The sequence below is a fragment of the Trachypithecus francoisi genome, unplaced genomic scaffold, assembly GCF_009764315.1.
Source record: "Trachypithecus francoisi isolate TF-2019V2 unplaced genomic scaffold, Tfra_2.0 Lachesis_group7, whole genome shotgun sequence".
NCBI lineage: Eukaryota > Metazoa > Chordata > Mammalia > Primates > Cercopithecidae > Trachypithecus > Trachypithecus francoisi.
In genome coordinates, this window is record NW_022681472.1 from 97,473,347 (window position 1) to 97,488,762 (window position 15,416).

The 15,416-nt window shown below is 61.2% G+C and overlaps 1 protein-coding gene across 22 annotated transcripts in view; it reads right to left on the reverse strand.

Annotated features, from left to right (window-relative positions):
• Window positions 1-15,416, reverse strand: part of TSNARE1 (t-SNARE domain containing 1) — a 136,400-nt gene that overhangs the window by 17,628 nt on the left and 103,356 nt on the right. For 20 of the 22 annotated variants that reach the window (XR_004435459.1, XM_033203358.1, XM_033203351.1 and 17 more), the window contains one exon: window positions 13,555-13,716. Coding sequence is in view for 21 of the 22 variants with exons in the window: in XM_033203358.1 (XP_033059249.1) it covers window positions 13,555-13,716 (162 nt within the window). In the remaining variant the exon portion in view is untranslated. The remainder of the gene's footprint in view (window positions 1-13,554; window positions 13,717-15,416) is intronic. The other 2 variants (XM_033203357.1, XM_033203371.1) reach the window with 1 other exon arrangement.

Genomic DNA, 15,416 nt, shown 5'->3' on the forward strand with positions numbered 1-15,416 from the left:
ATGGCCTTAGGGACTTGCAGGTGTCTTCCCAAGGGCTTCACAGGCAGAAGCATCTCCCCACAGGCGTGTGACTCACCTGTTATTGCCCCATGTGACAGGGAAGACGGAAACTGAGTCAGTGACAGGGTTAGTGACTGCCCAATGACACGCAGCTGGAAAATGCTGGAATCCGTACCCAACCCACATTGAGACAGCCTCCAACCCAGGTCACTACCACCACCAACACGGGGCAGCAACCAAGGCCGCCCTCCAGGACATGGAACCCAGGACCCCAGCCAGATCTCAGGGACGGTGGGCCGCCCTCCAGGACATGGAACTCAGGACCCCAGCCAGATCTCAGGGACAGTGGGCCGCCCTCCAGGACGTGGAACCCAGGACCCCGGCCAGATCTCAGGGACGGTGGGCCGCCCTCCAGGACATGGAACCCAGGACCCCAGCCAGATCTCAGGGACGGTGGGCCGCCCTCCAGGACGTGGAACCCAGGACCCCGGCCAGATCTCAGGGACGGTGGGCCGCCTCCAGGACGTGGAACCCAGGACCCCGGCCAGATCTCAGGGACGGTGGGCCGCCCTCCAGGACGTGGAACCCAGGACCCCAGCCAGATCTCAGGGACGGTGGGCCTCCCTTGAGGACGTCCCATGCTGCAGCCACCAGCATGGGATGGGCCTCCAATGTGTGCGCACCAATGAATCAGCTTCCTATGAGCAGGAGAAGAGAAGGGCCGCACTGGCACGATGCTGTGTCCCTGGGAGGAAGCAGGGCTCCAAGCCCCTGCCTGGCCTGTGGGGATGCAGCTTTGGTAAGAGATGCCAGGCAGGGGTGTGGCTGAGCAAGGCCAAGTCCAGTGCCTTTCAGGGGCCTGGGACACCCAGCTGCTGGGGCAGGGTGGAAGTCAGGCAGCTGTGAGTCCCTGAGGCTCTGCCTCAGCGTTCCAGGCACGCCTCTGTGCGTACATGGCCACTGCACTGAGCGCTCCCTGATGACATCAGAGTCAACTTCCATAACCCCGAAAGCACGGGCTGGGACACAGTGTTCCCAAGATAGGCAGAGACCCTGTGGCACCCACAGGACACAGATGGCCTGCGTTCTAGATTTTGGGGAGGCGCCCAGAGACGCAGTGGCCGAAGTGATTTTCTGTCTCGTTGCCGACACTCACTGCCGCTGCCTGGCTTCACAGAGGGCTTTTGCTCCTCCAGGTCCCCAGGTCCTCCTGGGCAGACGTGTTCTGTAGTCAGTGCTGGTGCTGAGGATGGCTGACAGGAGCCAGCACTGGCAGGGCCACCTGCTATTCCCACCAACCTTACCAGAAACATGTCAGGCGCACAGACAGAGGAGATGGTGGGGGCCGTGTTCTCTGGGTTGGGGCTGCCACCGGGGCTCCCGCCCACTTGTTGCTGGACTCGGAAGAGAAGCACCAGGAACAGTGTTAACTGTCCATCGGGATGAGCTAAGACACAGAATGTTAATTTGCACCACAGCCAGCTCGGGGGACACACAGACTCCAAGCCTTCAGTGCAGTGGCTGTGCCTCCTGTGAGAGGGGACCATGGCTCCTGGCACCACGGGCTCATGCACCCCAGCTTTAAGAGGCTCGGCCGGCAGGGCTGGCAGGGCCTCAGGGCCGCATGCAGAAAGGTTCCCACTCCCTGACCTCTTAGGAGCAAATGCAGCATTTGTGGGAAGTCTGCTCTTTCTCATTTTAGGCGCCCCTCTCTTTAAGACGCCTGGCACTCAAACATCGACCTGGTCCCACTTCCCAGCAGACAGGTGAGCTGCCAGCCGGCCCAGCCCACGCGGAGGCACCCCGTGCTGAAGCGCTCGATGATGAGTGAACGTCGTTCACCTCGAACAAAGCGGGAAGCAAAGCCTGAACATAAGCTCGGGCTCCAGGCACGCAGCCACAGTTAAGAAACCCCTGACCCTTGTTTTCTGGAAAACGCCTCACCACGGAGAACCACTTCCCACTGGCCCTGGGAAGGGCCAGCCAGACCCAGTCCTTCTCTGTAGAGAAGGGAAAGGACGCTGAAGTCGGGTAGTGAGCCTGGGGCCCCTCCCTGCTCCCCAGCCTGAGGCTGGAAACCACAGCCCCGCTATCCCTCCCGGCGACCAGGCCGGGGACCTCACGGAACCTGAGCGCTGCTCAGGGCGCAGGCAGCCCCCGAAACCCAGGTCCTGCCACATCAGCCACACGGGCTGCAGGCTACGTACACACACCACTGTGCTGTCTCAGGATGGGGCGGGGTGCCTCCTGGCCCTAAGGCCTGCCCTAGAGGCCCCGGATGTGAAGGGATGGGCCACTTCCAGCACTTCCACCAGGCAGCCCCAAGCCCTCTGCATAGGAGCTTCCTGAAGGAAGCAGGGAGCCTGGGGCACTGCCTGCCTTTGTGTCTCTTCCTCCGTCACCATTACTGGAGCAGCCGGGACTTACTGGGGATTCTCCTTCGTCCTGGCCCAGCGCTGGTCTCAGAACGAACAGAGGAATAAAGAGCTGAACACACCCCGTGGCTGTGAGACAGCCAGGCAGGCACTGTGGGGCTGGGACCTGCAGCTGGGCCTGTCGCTGACGGTGCAGGCAGATCCCAAGGATAGGCCCAGAGAGGGCCCACCGTAAGAGCCAGAGGAAGGCCTCTCAGGCAGGCAGCTAGCATGGGTGGGACCCCCCAGGCACTGTGGGCCCTGGTCCCTGTGCGCCTGGGCAGGCCTTAGCTGCTGTGAAGGAAGCTTGGGGCAGGCGCGGCTCTACTCCCAGGCACACCTGGGGGACTTGCCAGAGATCTGGGCTCCCCCATGGGCCTAGGTGGGAGCCAAGTTCCAGGCAGAAGCCCAGTCCTCAGTCTTGGGGTGACAGAGAAGCCAAGGCCAGGCCTGAGGAGGGTGGGGCCGGCACGAGGGGCTGGGGCTGCCCAGGATGCAGCCCTCCAGGGCAGTGGCAGTCCTGGTGCCGTTCTCTGGGGACAGGCAAGCTATGCCCTGGCACGGCAGCCAGAGAGCGGGAGAGCGGGGGAGAGACCCAGAACTTAGTAGATGGTTAAATCATGCAATTATTTTGCAGACTGCTTCTAAAACTAGAACTCATTAAAAGCTCTCATGGAATTTTCTTTCTCTTCTTTCACTGGCACAGTGGAAAAAGTCCCTTGCACAAGACATAATAAAACCTTGGTGTGTGTACGCCTGTGTGTTCCCTTCACTTTCCAGAACGAGAAGTCAAAACATCACTGCATTTTTCTCTATCACACCATCTCTTCTTATAATCAGGATCTTGGCAACCATCCACCTACAAAGACGACTATTCCAGTTAATGGAGTCACCAAACCGTATGCATCTATTTGTCCACTCTCTCATTTACAGCTAGAGATCAGCTAGGTCAGTCACCTTCAGGCTGTGCAATGCCAACCACAGGGCAGGTCTGCTGGGCTCTGCCTGGGGCCTTGGAGCCCTGCCTGGGCCATCTCAGCATCCCATCCTCCACCCTCCCAGGCCTGCCAGGTAGCCATGGCAACAGAGCAGCTGGCATATTCTGAGCTCTGTACCTGGGTCAGGTGATGCCCGCTCAGAAGCTCCAGCAGGTGAGATGGGCTTGGTGAGGGGAGCCCAGTGCAGACACGGAGGGGCAGGTAGGCAGAGCTGGCAGGAAGCAGACGCCAGCTCTGGACCAGTGCCCTGGTGAGCCTGCCGTATGCTGGCAGTGGACTGAAGGGCACGTGCCTGTTCCCTCCAACCTCTCCAGTCCAGGGAGACAAATCACTGCCCGCCGCCCACTGCTCAGGACTGGTGTCCTCAACTGGGAATTAAGTCACTGGCTCCTGGGGCACTGGCTCTTTCCATGCCTGGCTCTGGACCTGCGGGCGGCTTTGGAGACAAATCCCACCATCCTCATCTCAGAAAGCCAAGCAAGAGTCAGCTCTCGAGCATCGCGGCGAGGACAGCCTTGTGCTGGAGTTGGGCACCTGGGCTCAAATCCCAGCTCTGTGGCGTGTGAGCTGCGTGACCCTGGGCAAGCGATGGGCCTGCTCCAAGCCACCGTCATCTCTGACAGAATCAGAACGTAGGAGTGCTCACTCTCACAGAGCTCTGGCGTGGGCTGAGACGTACATAAATCATGGCAGCAGGACCCTGTCGTTAAACACAGAGCCTCCATGGAGTCCCAGGAAAGAGACACACTCACCCAGCCCCCGACCCAGCCCTCCTCCACCCACCCCACCCAGCACCGCCACCCACCCATCTGTTCATTCAGCAGCCACTGGGTGCCAGGCAGCGTCAGGCTGGTGAGCTGCTGCAAACACAGACGTGACCAGAACAGGAACGCCGCAGCCTCCACGGGCTTACATTCGAGTGGCAAGAGATAAATCCTAACAAGAGAACCCCACAGTATGTGGGGCGAGCGCAGGAGCAGCGGAGGTTAGAGGGCGCCCCTGGAGTCAGGGCCTGCAAGCGAAAGGGAGCCAGCAGCTCAGGCGTTGGGCGTCGGCTTCTCTGGGCCTTGGGCAAAGGAACCTAGGAGCAGGGGTGGCTGGGCCTGTCCAGGGAACCGTGAGACGTGGGGTGAGGAGAGAGGGAAAGGACAGTCCATTGGGAGGACAGGGTCAGATGCCTCTCCTGCGGATGGTCACAGCAAGGCACGTCCCCCCATCCCACCCCCCTCATCCCCTTCAAGCAGAATGTGATGGAAGGGACACGAGAGGGTTTCTGAGGCTCGGCTTTCTTCTGGCTCTGCCGGGGTCCTGGCAGCATCCTCCAGGGCCCAGCCTCCACGCCGGGAGGAAACCAGGCCACGGAAAAGGCCAAGCGTGGAGCTCCGGCCCAGAGCCCAGCCCACGTCCCAGCCAATAGCCAGAACACCAACACGAGACGGGGGCAGATGAGCTTTCCCAAGAGACTCCACCCTCAGCTCTCCAGGCTCGTGGACAGGGAAAGCAGTCTCAGCTTTGCCCCGCTGGAAGTTCTGACCCACAGAACCCCCCTGCTCCCCCCATGGAAGTGACGCGAGGGTCGGAGAGGAGTGGAGGAGGGCTGATAACCAGTGGCGGGCAGGCAGTTGTGGCCCCCTTTTTCACGGGAGCTTTTGAAGATGGGCATGACTGCAACGTGCTTGCTGATGGCCAGAATCGGAAGAGGGAGACCTGGGGGCCCAAGATGGGCGTGTGGAGGCGGCAGGGAGTGGGGGAGGGCACAGCCAGGGCGGGAGCCACAGGCTAGCTGTGGTGCAAGCAGCTCACCCACCGCCCCTGGAGAGGAGGCAGGCCAGGCCCCAGGAGGCTGTCGATGTGCTCTTCTAAGGGTTTGTTTCTCCGTGGAATGAGAAGCAAGGTCAAGGCCATCGGTGGGGTGAGGACAGGGAAAGACAGCAGACATGAAACAAACCACGGGAAGACTGTTCCAGGCCCCCAGGATCCACCTAAGCCCCAAAGCACACTGAGCACGGAGCGCTACTCCCGGCTGCACCAGACCCACCGAGGGCCCTTCACAGCCCCCGAAGAGCCAGTTCCCAGCCCTATCCCAGACCAACGCGGGCAGAACACATTTCACCAGGTGCCCCACCAGGGTGGATCCACAGCCCCACACCACCACAGAAACACACCCCTGTCAGTCGGGCTCTTCACAGGGTGCAAGCTCCACCTCCCCCACACTCAGCACACAGCATGTGGGGGGCCACGGCTCATCTTTCCTGTCCCAGAAAGCCCCAGGACCCCCACATGAAGAAATCCCAGGACTCCAGCACTTCCTAGGCTTCAGTGCTTTCCGTCCTCAGAAGTCCCCAAGAAAATGCAGATCCCTCCCTCGAGCAGCCGCACCTCAGGCCATCAGCAGCATCTGCTGCTGTTCTCAGTGGCACCAACACCCAGCTGGCAGCAGTGTGAGGCTAACCCCTTAGTGGACAATGAGCTGCTGAGCCAACAGCAAAGCCCAGGGTTCACCTGCTCCCCCTAGAGCTCGGCTGCATTCCCGAGGAAGAGGGCTGGGACGCGTGAAGGAGGGAGGGGCAGGTGAAGATCCCCAGCACGGCAGGAGGGTGGGTGTGAGGCACACGGACAGCCACGGCCATACCTCCCAGCCCGGGTTCTTCCCAGGCCTGAGCTCTCACCAGGCAGTTACACTCCACCGTGGCACTTTCACCCTGAGGCCAGCAAAGGCTGGTGTCATTGTGTCCATTTTACAGATAAGTAAACCGAGGCTCCAGGAGAGACCCGCCCAGGGTCACGTGGCCCAGTGGTATGGCTGTGCCTGAGCCTGGGATCCTGGACCACCTTCTATTTCTCCTTGGCTAGAAGACGCCTCAGGCCTGCCAGCTCCCCTCCCCAGGGGACAAGGAAGCTTCCTGGAGACCTGGCTGTCATCCCTCCCACCAGCCTGCCAGTCACACAGCTCTGGCCACTTTGGATCCAGGGTCACCTCCTGCTAACTGGGTGCTATTGGTGTTCAGACGCCACCTGTTGGCTCTGCCCTGGAGCATCTGCCCACACACTGCAGGGATGCATTTCAGCCCCACGGGGTCCTCAGCAAGCAGGAAGTGGGGCTCCAGTGAGGGCAGCAAGCAGGAAGTGGGGCTGCAGTGAGGGCAGCAAGCAGGAAGTGGGGCTGCAGTGAGGGCAGCAAGCAGGAAGTGGGGCTGCAGTGAGGGCAGCAAGCAGGAAGTGGGGCTGCAGTGAGGGCAGCAAGCAGGAAGTGGGGCTGCGGTGAGAGCAGCAAGCAGGAAGTGGAGCTGCAGTGGGGGTAGGAAAGCAGGGACCACACTGGATTAGCCTTAGCACTAAGCTTCCACTGGCCACTGTGGCCACCCTATTCTCCATCTTAGCCAAATAAAAAAGGCCTAGGCCCCACCTGGAGGGGCAGGGACAGGGGTAGGGGCAGGGGCAGCCCACCCAGGGGGCAATGAGGAGACGGAGTAAGGGAGGCCGGGGAGAGGAGGAAAGAGCGAACTGTTTCAGGGTCTGCAGAGGGCCAGGACCCCCTGGGGACCTCAGAGGATCAGAGTGGCCAGAGGGAAGGTGGAGGGCGGTGTGAGGAAGGGCACTGGAAGTGAGCAACAGCGAAGGCCAACAGGGTGCCCAGGGCCCCTGGGAGAATCGAAGGGCACGAGTTTGCAGGGACAAGGAAGAATCAACCACCTCGCTAACACCTGCGGCAACAGCAAGGGCCCAAATACCACGCTGAGGGCTGCCCTTGGTCCTTCACGCCCTCACCCACAGGGTCACACGGACCCCTGGCTTGCAAAGCACCTTGCAGCCACTACCTCAAGGACCTTCTCATTCCCAACCATCTGGCAGCAGTCGGAGACCAGGGCTCAGAGAGTGACCTGGGAGGCACCGGGCAAGGCTCTGGCCTGGGCTCCTGGCGGCAGCTGGCAGCCTTGCTGTGTGGCCGTGGGCACCCTGCCTCCTCTGGGAGTCCCGCAGCTCAGTGCAGAGGGTGGAGGCAGCTGTCTTGGAAGCCAGCTCTCTCCCGGCCAAGGCCAAGAGGAGGCGGGGCCGGTCAGCAGGGTCCATACAGGGCGGGCACAGCTGCGGGCGCTCAGAGGGCCTGGCTGGACAGGCAGACAGCTGAGGGCCAGCAGACAGCCTTACGGAGGAGCTGCTGCTGTGGGGACAGGCAATGGCTCCTGGACACGACCTAACTGGATGCTCAGACACCTCCTCGCCCACGCCTGGGCTCGCACAGCTGCTCAGACACAATTAAAGCTCACACTCCCGGTGATGAGATGGGAATGGCCTCTCCATCTTCTCCACTATCCAGACAGGGTCGCTGGCCAGGAGGCTGCCAGCCGCCAGCACTTGCCTCCGCGGCACGTGGATACCCAACATTCGGAGTCCTGGGAGGCTTTGGGGCTCCAGGCTGGGACCAGCACCAGGGCTACCCAAGGCTAGAAGGCCAGAGTCAGGCGACCTCAGCTCAGGCAGGGAGGGGAGACCCAGGGAAGGGAGTACACAGTGGAGACAGGCAATGCTCCGGGACCCCTTGAGCCTTCTCCCATACAAGCAACCCATATGCAGACTCAGCTCCCACATGTGACTGGCACGACCCCTCCTCACTACGACCCTCAGCTGGGAGATGGCGGGCAGCCCCAAGTGAAAGGTTCAAATGCCAGGGCTGCCAGGCCCTGCACCCTCCAGAGACAGATGGCACTTGGGTCAGAGTCAGATTGCCTGGGTTCCAGCCATGTGGCCTCCCCCACTGCGAAGTGGGCATAGCGTCCTCCCTGGAGGGAGTTTGTGCACTGACCCGGCCCCAGGTCCTGCTCACTCTCGGGTGGCCGCTCTGCCCCTCTCACACCCCTGTGTATGCAGTTGGAGCAGGGCCTGTCTGGTGGAGACTCCTGGCACCATGGAGAGGGCCAGGGCCCCATGGAGACCAAGGACGGCTGCACCGCAGCCAGTGAACAGGCCACAGAACACATAGGGGACAGGCCCCCCTCACTGGCAGCCCTCAGCCTCCACTGGCCCCCGGGGGGCTCCAATTCTGCTCTTGGATGAACTTTACTGTATTTATCAACTCCATTCTTACACAGGAGAGAAAAAGGAAGATGCCCAACATAAACCAGTAAAGAGAAACGTGGCCTGGTGTGCTTCTGGCTGGGCCATGCATCGCCCAGACTCGGGCTGGCCTAGCCTCTCCCTGCACCTCCAATCCCCTGAACTCACCACACAGCCCTGCAGCATGGCTCTGCAGGACACCCTGTGTGCAGGGCTGAGATGCTACCTGTGGGACCTGAGTCCATCCTGGAGGCCAGCAGTGAGGGCTCAGGACAGGCCTAGCACTAGGGGCTGGCATGCTATCATCAGGGAGGGTCCAGCCACTGTCGTGGGAAGGGGGAGGTCACTCATGGGAGAGAGGTGGTGACTGTCATGGGGGAGGGATGGTCACTGTGGGGGAGGGGGTGATGACTGTCATGGTGGGGTGGTGAGTGTCATGGGGTAGGGATGGTCATTGTGGGGGAGGGGTGGTGACTCTCATGGGAGAGGGGGGTGGTCATTGGGGAGGGGTGGTCACTGTCGTGGGGGAGGGGTGGTGACTCATGGGGGAGGGGTGGTCACTGTCATGAGGGAGGGACGTGGTCACTGTCATGGGGTAGGGGGTGGTCATAGAGGAGGGAGGTGGTCATTGTCATGGGGGAGGGGTGGTCACTGTCGGGGAGGGGTGGTGACTCATGGGGGAGGGATGGTCACTGTCATGGGGGAGGGACGTGGTCACTGTCATGGGGGAGGGAGGGGGTCACTGTGGGGGAAGGGCAGTCACTGTCTTTGCAGGCACTGACCAGTTTGACACGTTGGTTCCACAAGTACCGGCAAGTTGCTGTGGAGCGCACTACACCAGGCTCTGGGTATGGGGCTGACCCCAGGCAGGCAAGGGCCGCTCACCGTCTGTCGGGGCAGGGACCAACCAGAGACTCCCCGTGGGAGGCGGACAGGGAGCTAGGACAGTGGAGGGCAGTGCGGAGGGTCTCCCTGAGGAGAGCATGCCATGGAAGCCACAATGTTCAGAAAGGGGCAGGGTGCTCAGGGGCACGTGGAAGCCAGCAGGGGTCCTCAGGGTGAGTCTCGGCGGTCCTGACAGGCTCCCCAAGACGGGGCAGGACACCCTAACTCAGAATCCGATGGCACCAGGCCTGGGGGGGCCACAGTGCCAAGGTCACTGCCCAGAACTGAGGCTGGCCCACTCTCCACTGTCTCCTGCCCAGTCACTTCCGGGCCTCTCAAGCCAGCCACACGGCACCCCGCGGGTCCTCTGACGGGCTGTCACCTCCACAGGGCCTGCAGACATCCCACAGGGACTGCTACACTCTGCCTACGCCGTCCCAGCTGGCTACACTCTGCCTACGGCCACACGGGCTGTCCCAGCTGGCAAGTCCCTGAGGCCAGAGAGCGTTCTTCCACCTGCCCACTTCACAGATGAAACGACCGAGGCCAATTGGAGTTCAAGGTCACCCAGCCAGTGAGTGGACACGGGCCTAAAGCCCGGACAGCATGTCCCCAGCCTGGCCCTTTGTTTTGTCCCAAGGACGATGCTGGGAGGAGGACAAAGGAAACGGATGCTGGGCGGGGCCATCTGTCCCGGTGGACAGGAGCCCCCAACACAACCCCGCTCCGCACCCTGCCTGACAGGAGCCGCAGACGCTCAAGGAAACCAGGAGCAAGGCGGAGGGTGGGCACCGGGAATCGCGCAACACCGGCCCACTGCTGTGACTCTGGCGGAGGGCGGGCACCGGGAATCGCGCAACACCGGCCCGCTGCTGTGACACTGGCGGAGGGCGGGCACCGGGAATCGCGCAACACCGGCCCGCTGCTGTGACACTGGCGGAGGGCGGGCACCGGGAATCGCGCAACACCGGCCCGCTGCTGTGACACTGGCGGAGGGCGGGCACCGGGAATCGCGCAACACCGGCCCGCTGCTGTGACACTGGCGGAGGGCGGGCACCGGCAATCGCACAACACCGGCCCGCTGCTGTGACACTGGCGGAGGGCGGGCACCGGGAATTGCGCAACACCGGCCCGCTGCTGTGACACTGCTTCCCCTCCCTGGGCCTCAGCTGCCCCATGTGTTCACAACCCCACTAGCCACCTAGTCACTGAGGGCTGGCCACGAAGGGGGCTCTCTCTCAGACCCCCAGTCTGCCCTAGGGGACTTCTGAACCTATAATATCTTGCAAATCCCAAAGCCCCCAGTGAATGTGGGAGGAGAGTTGAGGGGACGAGCGTGCCAGCTTCCACAGGAAAGGGCTGCAGGAGCCGAGGTACGTAACACAGTTCCACAAAACTCTGCCGCCCACCTCCCGAGCCCTGTGCAGGCTGCAAAGATGGCCCCAGAGCAATCGGGCCTGCAAGGCCTGGCACGTGGGACCTCTGCTGCGTCACAGCCTTTCACGCATCACGCTGGAGCTCCTGTCACCGGGACCTGCTGCAGACCCAGGGGAGGGCTTCCTAAAGGCTAATGACAATTTGCGTTTTGTTTTTCCCGTTTTCAGAGACCAAGGGGGGAGTGATGCAGTGAGATGTGCGGATGCCTTCCAAGAACGACTCCCACCCCATCACCCTCTGTCCTGCGCCTGCTGTTTGCTGGCACGAGGATCCACATCCGCTGTGTCACCCCCATGCTGCAGACAAAAAAACTGAGGCTGGGAGGGCCAGGCCGGCCATGGGGCCTTCCCACTCCGCACCACTCCTAGTCCCCCCTGCTACCCGCCCTCCGCACAGTGCTGAGCTGTGAGGGGCTCCGAGGGCCACAGGCAAAGCCCGGGCCACCTGGGTCCTCTGGTCTAGACACAAGCCCAGGCCCTTGAGTGAATTCAGTTTAGCCCAGAGCACCAGCTTTTCTCCTGCCCTGACCCAGGCCTCTCCATCTCTGAGCTGGACGACTGCAGTGGCCTCCACATGGGGCGCCCTTGCCCCAGGAAAGGCCGCTGCTTGGCCCACACTCACCACACAGAGCGCCAGAGGGAACCTGGGGCCAGGACTGCTGGATGGACAGGCCCTCACACAGAGGATCGCAGGAGGGGCAGCCAGCCCCAGCCTCCACTCCTCTGAACCCCATCCTGGGGTGGCTGCACCGGCACGAGCCCTCACCAGACCCTGGGAGCAGGACTCCCAGGCCAGGACAGGGAGAAGCCAGCCCCTTGGGTAAAGGCACCACACGGGAATGCTGCGGAGTGAGCGCCAGGAGGCTGGAGGTGGGCCAGTCCCGCTGCGCAGGAGCCACGCCTCTCTCGGGATGCTGCCCTCTAACGGCCTCCTCACGCCCGCAGCCCTGTGTGGGGTTTGGGCTCTCTGGCAGAATGAGCTTCTGTGTGCGGCCTCCACTCCCTGGACTTCATCAACAAGCAGCGCCCCCTCTCTCCTCACGCCACTCTATGCCCCACAGGGAGGGCTGAGACTGGACCTTCCCAGGAGGATCTGATTCCAGTGCAAAGGGGAAGCAGGTCCATCTGCCTCTCTGGATGTGAAGCTTTCGGGGTAGTGCTCCTGGAAGAGCTCCTGAGCGCCCGTTTCTCTGCTTCCCGGGGAACAGTGGGCCTCGCCGCACCAGCAGAGAGGGATGGAAACCACCTCTGTGCTTCAGGTGGTTCTCTGGAGCATCTCAGCAGCAGCAAAGGGCTCGTTCAGCCCCAGAGAGAAGCCCCCAAAGCAGCCACCTGCCAGGGCCACAGGCCCAGAGCTGGCGCCTTCCTCTCTGGGGAGCCCAAGGACAGGACAGGGTAAAGGGGAGGACACCTCACAGAGGTGGCGGGGGCCCCAAACACAGGTCTTGAGAAATGGGCGCTCCTCCACCAGGCCAAAGTAGGGGGTTGCCACAGCAGAGGCAGGGAGGTGGCGGGCCACAGAAGTGAGGGGCCAGGGAGAAGAGGACCGAGCCCCAGCACTGTGGGGTATTCCCTTCCCTTGAGGGTGGATGGCCTGCTTCCTGAGAGAGAGAACTAGCCACAGGTCCTAACCCAGTGACTTAGCTGACTTACTGCCAGGCCTCCGCTTTTCTGGAAGAGTCAGCTCTTAGGCAGACATTTGCTCCGGAAACCCAGCCCCTGGGAGCTTCAGAGTGGGCAGGTCTTAGCACCTTCTGCAAATGAGGGAGCCAGAAGGGAAGGATGTTCAAGGTCACACACAGAGGCTCGGATCCCACTGCCAACAGAGCGTGTCCCCACCACGCTGCCTGACTGATGTGTTCTATGTACACTCAGGCATCAAGGGAGAAGAGGCTCAAACATGCATGCACACACACACACATGCATGCATGCACACCCACATTCGCACACATACAAGCATATACACACATGCACAATACACACATGTACACACATGCACTCACACATGCATGTACTCATACACACATGCACACACAGGCACTCACGTGCATCACACGCACTCACACATGCATGCACTCACGCACACACATGCACGAACACACGTGCACACACACACGTGCACACATGCAGGCCCAGACTCAGGTGCCTCTTGGAATACTCTGTTTTAGCAACTGTCTCAAGAAGATTAACCATGGGCTAGAGATACATTTGGCAGCAGGTATTATACATGTGTAAACTTTAAAGAAATGAAGAATAATCAGCATCCAATGTCCACACCCTACAGTTGCACCCCGACAGCACACCCCACCACCTGCTGGTAGTACCACCAAATTGCAGGTTCAGTTCTGAGCAATCTATTCAACCTTTCAAAAAAAAGTTACTGGGAACTGCATTAAGCAGCAAATCATCTTCATTAGAGCCAAACAGCCTCCTGGAAGTCTAACCACACAGCAAAGGAAATGACCATGGTGATTGAGAGGCTACCCCAGCATATACCCTGGCTCCTGGCCAGAGGGCTGTGCCCTATTAGGGAAACCCAGGAAGGAGGGAATGGGGAGGGGGTTCCCAGACTCCCATCTCTCCCTTATTGGACCAGATGGCCAGAGAGAGGTGGTTCGAATGGGCAAGGCCATGGAGGCCTAGTTCCAGCACCACCAGGCCGAGGGTAAGCAATGGTGCAGCAGGGCTGGCACCTGGGCTCCCCTGGTCCCTGGCCTCCACATGTGGAGCGTGGAGAGTGAGCACGCTTGCCCACGCCAGCCTCACCTCCATCTGCAGGATGGCCTCCTCTCGCAGTCGGATGGCCTCCAGGTCCTCCTCAGTGATGTCCGGGAGCAGCGCTTGCTCCTGGCCCTGCCACATGTTGTCACTCCCATTAAAGATCTTCTCATCATCAGCCAGCTCAGCAAACGGGGCCTGGGGACTCTGCTGATGACAGACAGACCTTGTTAGCACTGACCCCTCCCATTACTACCACGCCCCAGGCCCAGACCTTGTCAGTACTGACCTCCCCACCCCATTACCACCACGCCTCAGGCCCAGACCTTGTTAGCACTGACAACCCCCATTACCACCACGCCCCAAGGCCAAGTCTTCCCATGGCTCTGAGCAGGCCACACAGCTCTGTCTCAGAGGCTACAGATGCTAGGCCCCAGCCTCCCACACCTCTGGGAGTTGCGGGCCCCCAGAGCTCTGGGCAGCGCCGTGCACACTGTGAGGGCAGGGGAGGAGCTGGGGCTACTGTGAGCAGTGGGCCAGGGTCACAGGCGAGTGGACACTGGTTCCCACCTTTTGGCACATGCCCCCAACACTGATCATCCCAGGCCTGTCTGCAAGGAGAGCTCGTGAGCCCTATAACCCCCATGCCAAGTCAGGATTACCCCGTCCTTGGCCAGAGAGAGGACAAGAGAGCAAAACGTGGCCCTGACCCCAGACAGCACACAGTCTACCTCGCGTTCCCAGCTTTTGGGGGCCACAGGCCCCTTTGTGGACCCCCAGAAAAGTGCCCCTATGCACATAAACACAAATTCTACCTCTTCATTTTGGGGGCTGTGAGCCCAATGCAGGCCCCATCAAGGAGCCAGTTCCCGAGCCAGGGGCAGAGGCTGCAGCGCGGGGCTCAGAGATGAGGTGGGACTGCAGGCAGGGCACAGATGCACCTGCAGGAACCCACAGGAACCTGCCCTCCCGTGACAGCTGTGGGGAGCAAGCCTGAGAGGTTTTTGGAATTTGTTTTCATTCCTTGTTAATTTATTTGCCTCATTTTGAAATTCAACAAAATGGTGCTCTCTGAGGGGACGCTAGGTCTGAGGTGGGGCCTTCTACGGCCATGAGCCTGTCACTGGGCATCCATCTGGGCCTCCCTGGCGCCGGTCACCTGGGAAAGACTGCAGACGTCAGTCCCTGGTGTCATCAGTCCCCCACGTCAGGTCCCAAGTGGAGGTGTAGGGGCCTGGGAGCACCTGGCAGAGGGGAGGGTGGGCAGGAGGCAGGAAGGGTCCATGCTGCAGCCGCCACCTCCCGGTGCACACGTTCATACTGAACTGAAAACGCGACAACAGTGGCAATCCCACCCCGCAGCCCTTCCTTCCCCTCCCGTCAAGAGGCCGCAGTGCCCCCACCTGCCCTACCCATGCCAGCGGGGCTGCCTTCACCTTAGGAAGCTGTGTGTGTGACTGAGAGTGCCTGTGTGATTGTGGGATGTGTGACCATGTGACATCGTGTGTGTGAGAGGGAAAAAGGCAGACAGGAAAAGGCACCGAGAATGATTAGAGCAGAAAACCGAGGCGGCAGCCTGGTCAGGCCCAGTCTCACCACAAACACCTACTCCACTCAGCCACGCCCCCTGATCTTCCTGGAAACCCTGCAGGGAGAAGCCGGGGCCTTCACAACAGCCGAGTACACTGAGGCAGAGCAAGGCAGGGAGCTGGCGCTGTGCTCAATCAGGGCGAGCCCGTGGGGCTCTGCAGCAGCACCTGCTCTCAGACACACATCAAGGTTCGGTGAGCGCAAGGACAAGGCAACAGGGGTGGGGACGGCTGAAAACGAACAGGGCCATGTGTGCCAGGCCCACTGACGCCACGCTACCTTTACTTGCTCCTCATGCTCCTGAGGCACCATAATGACCC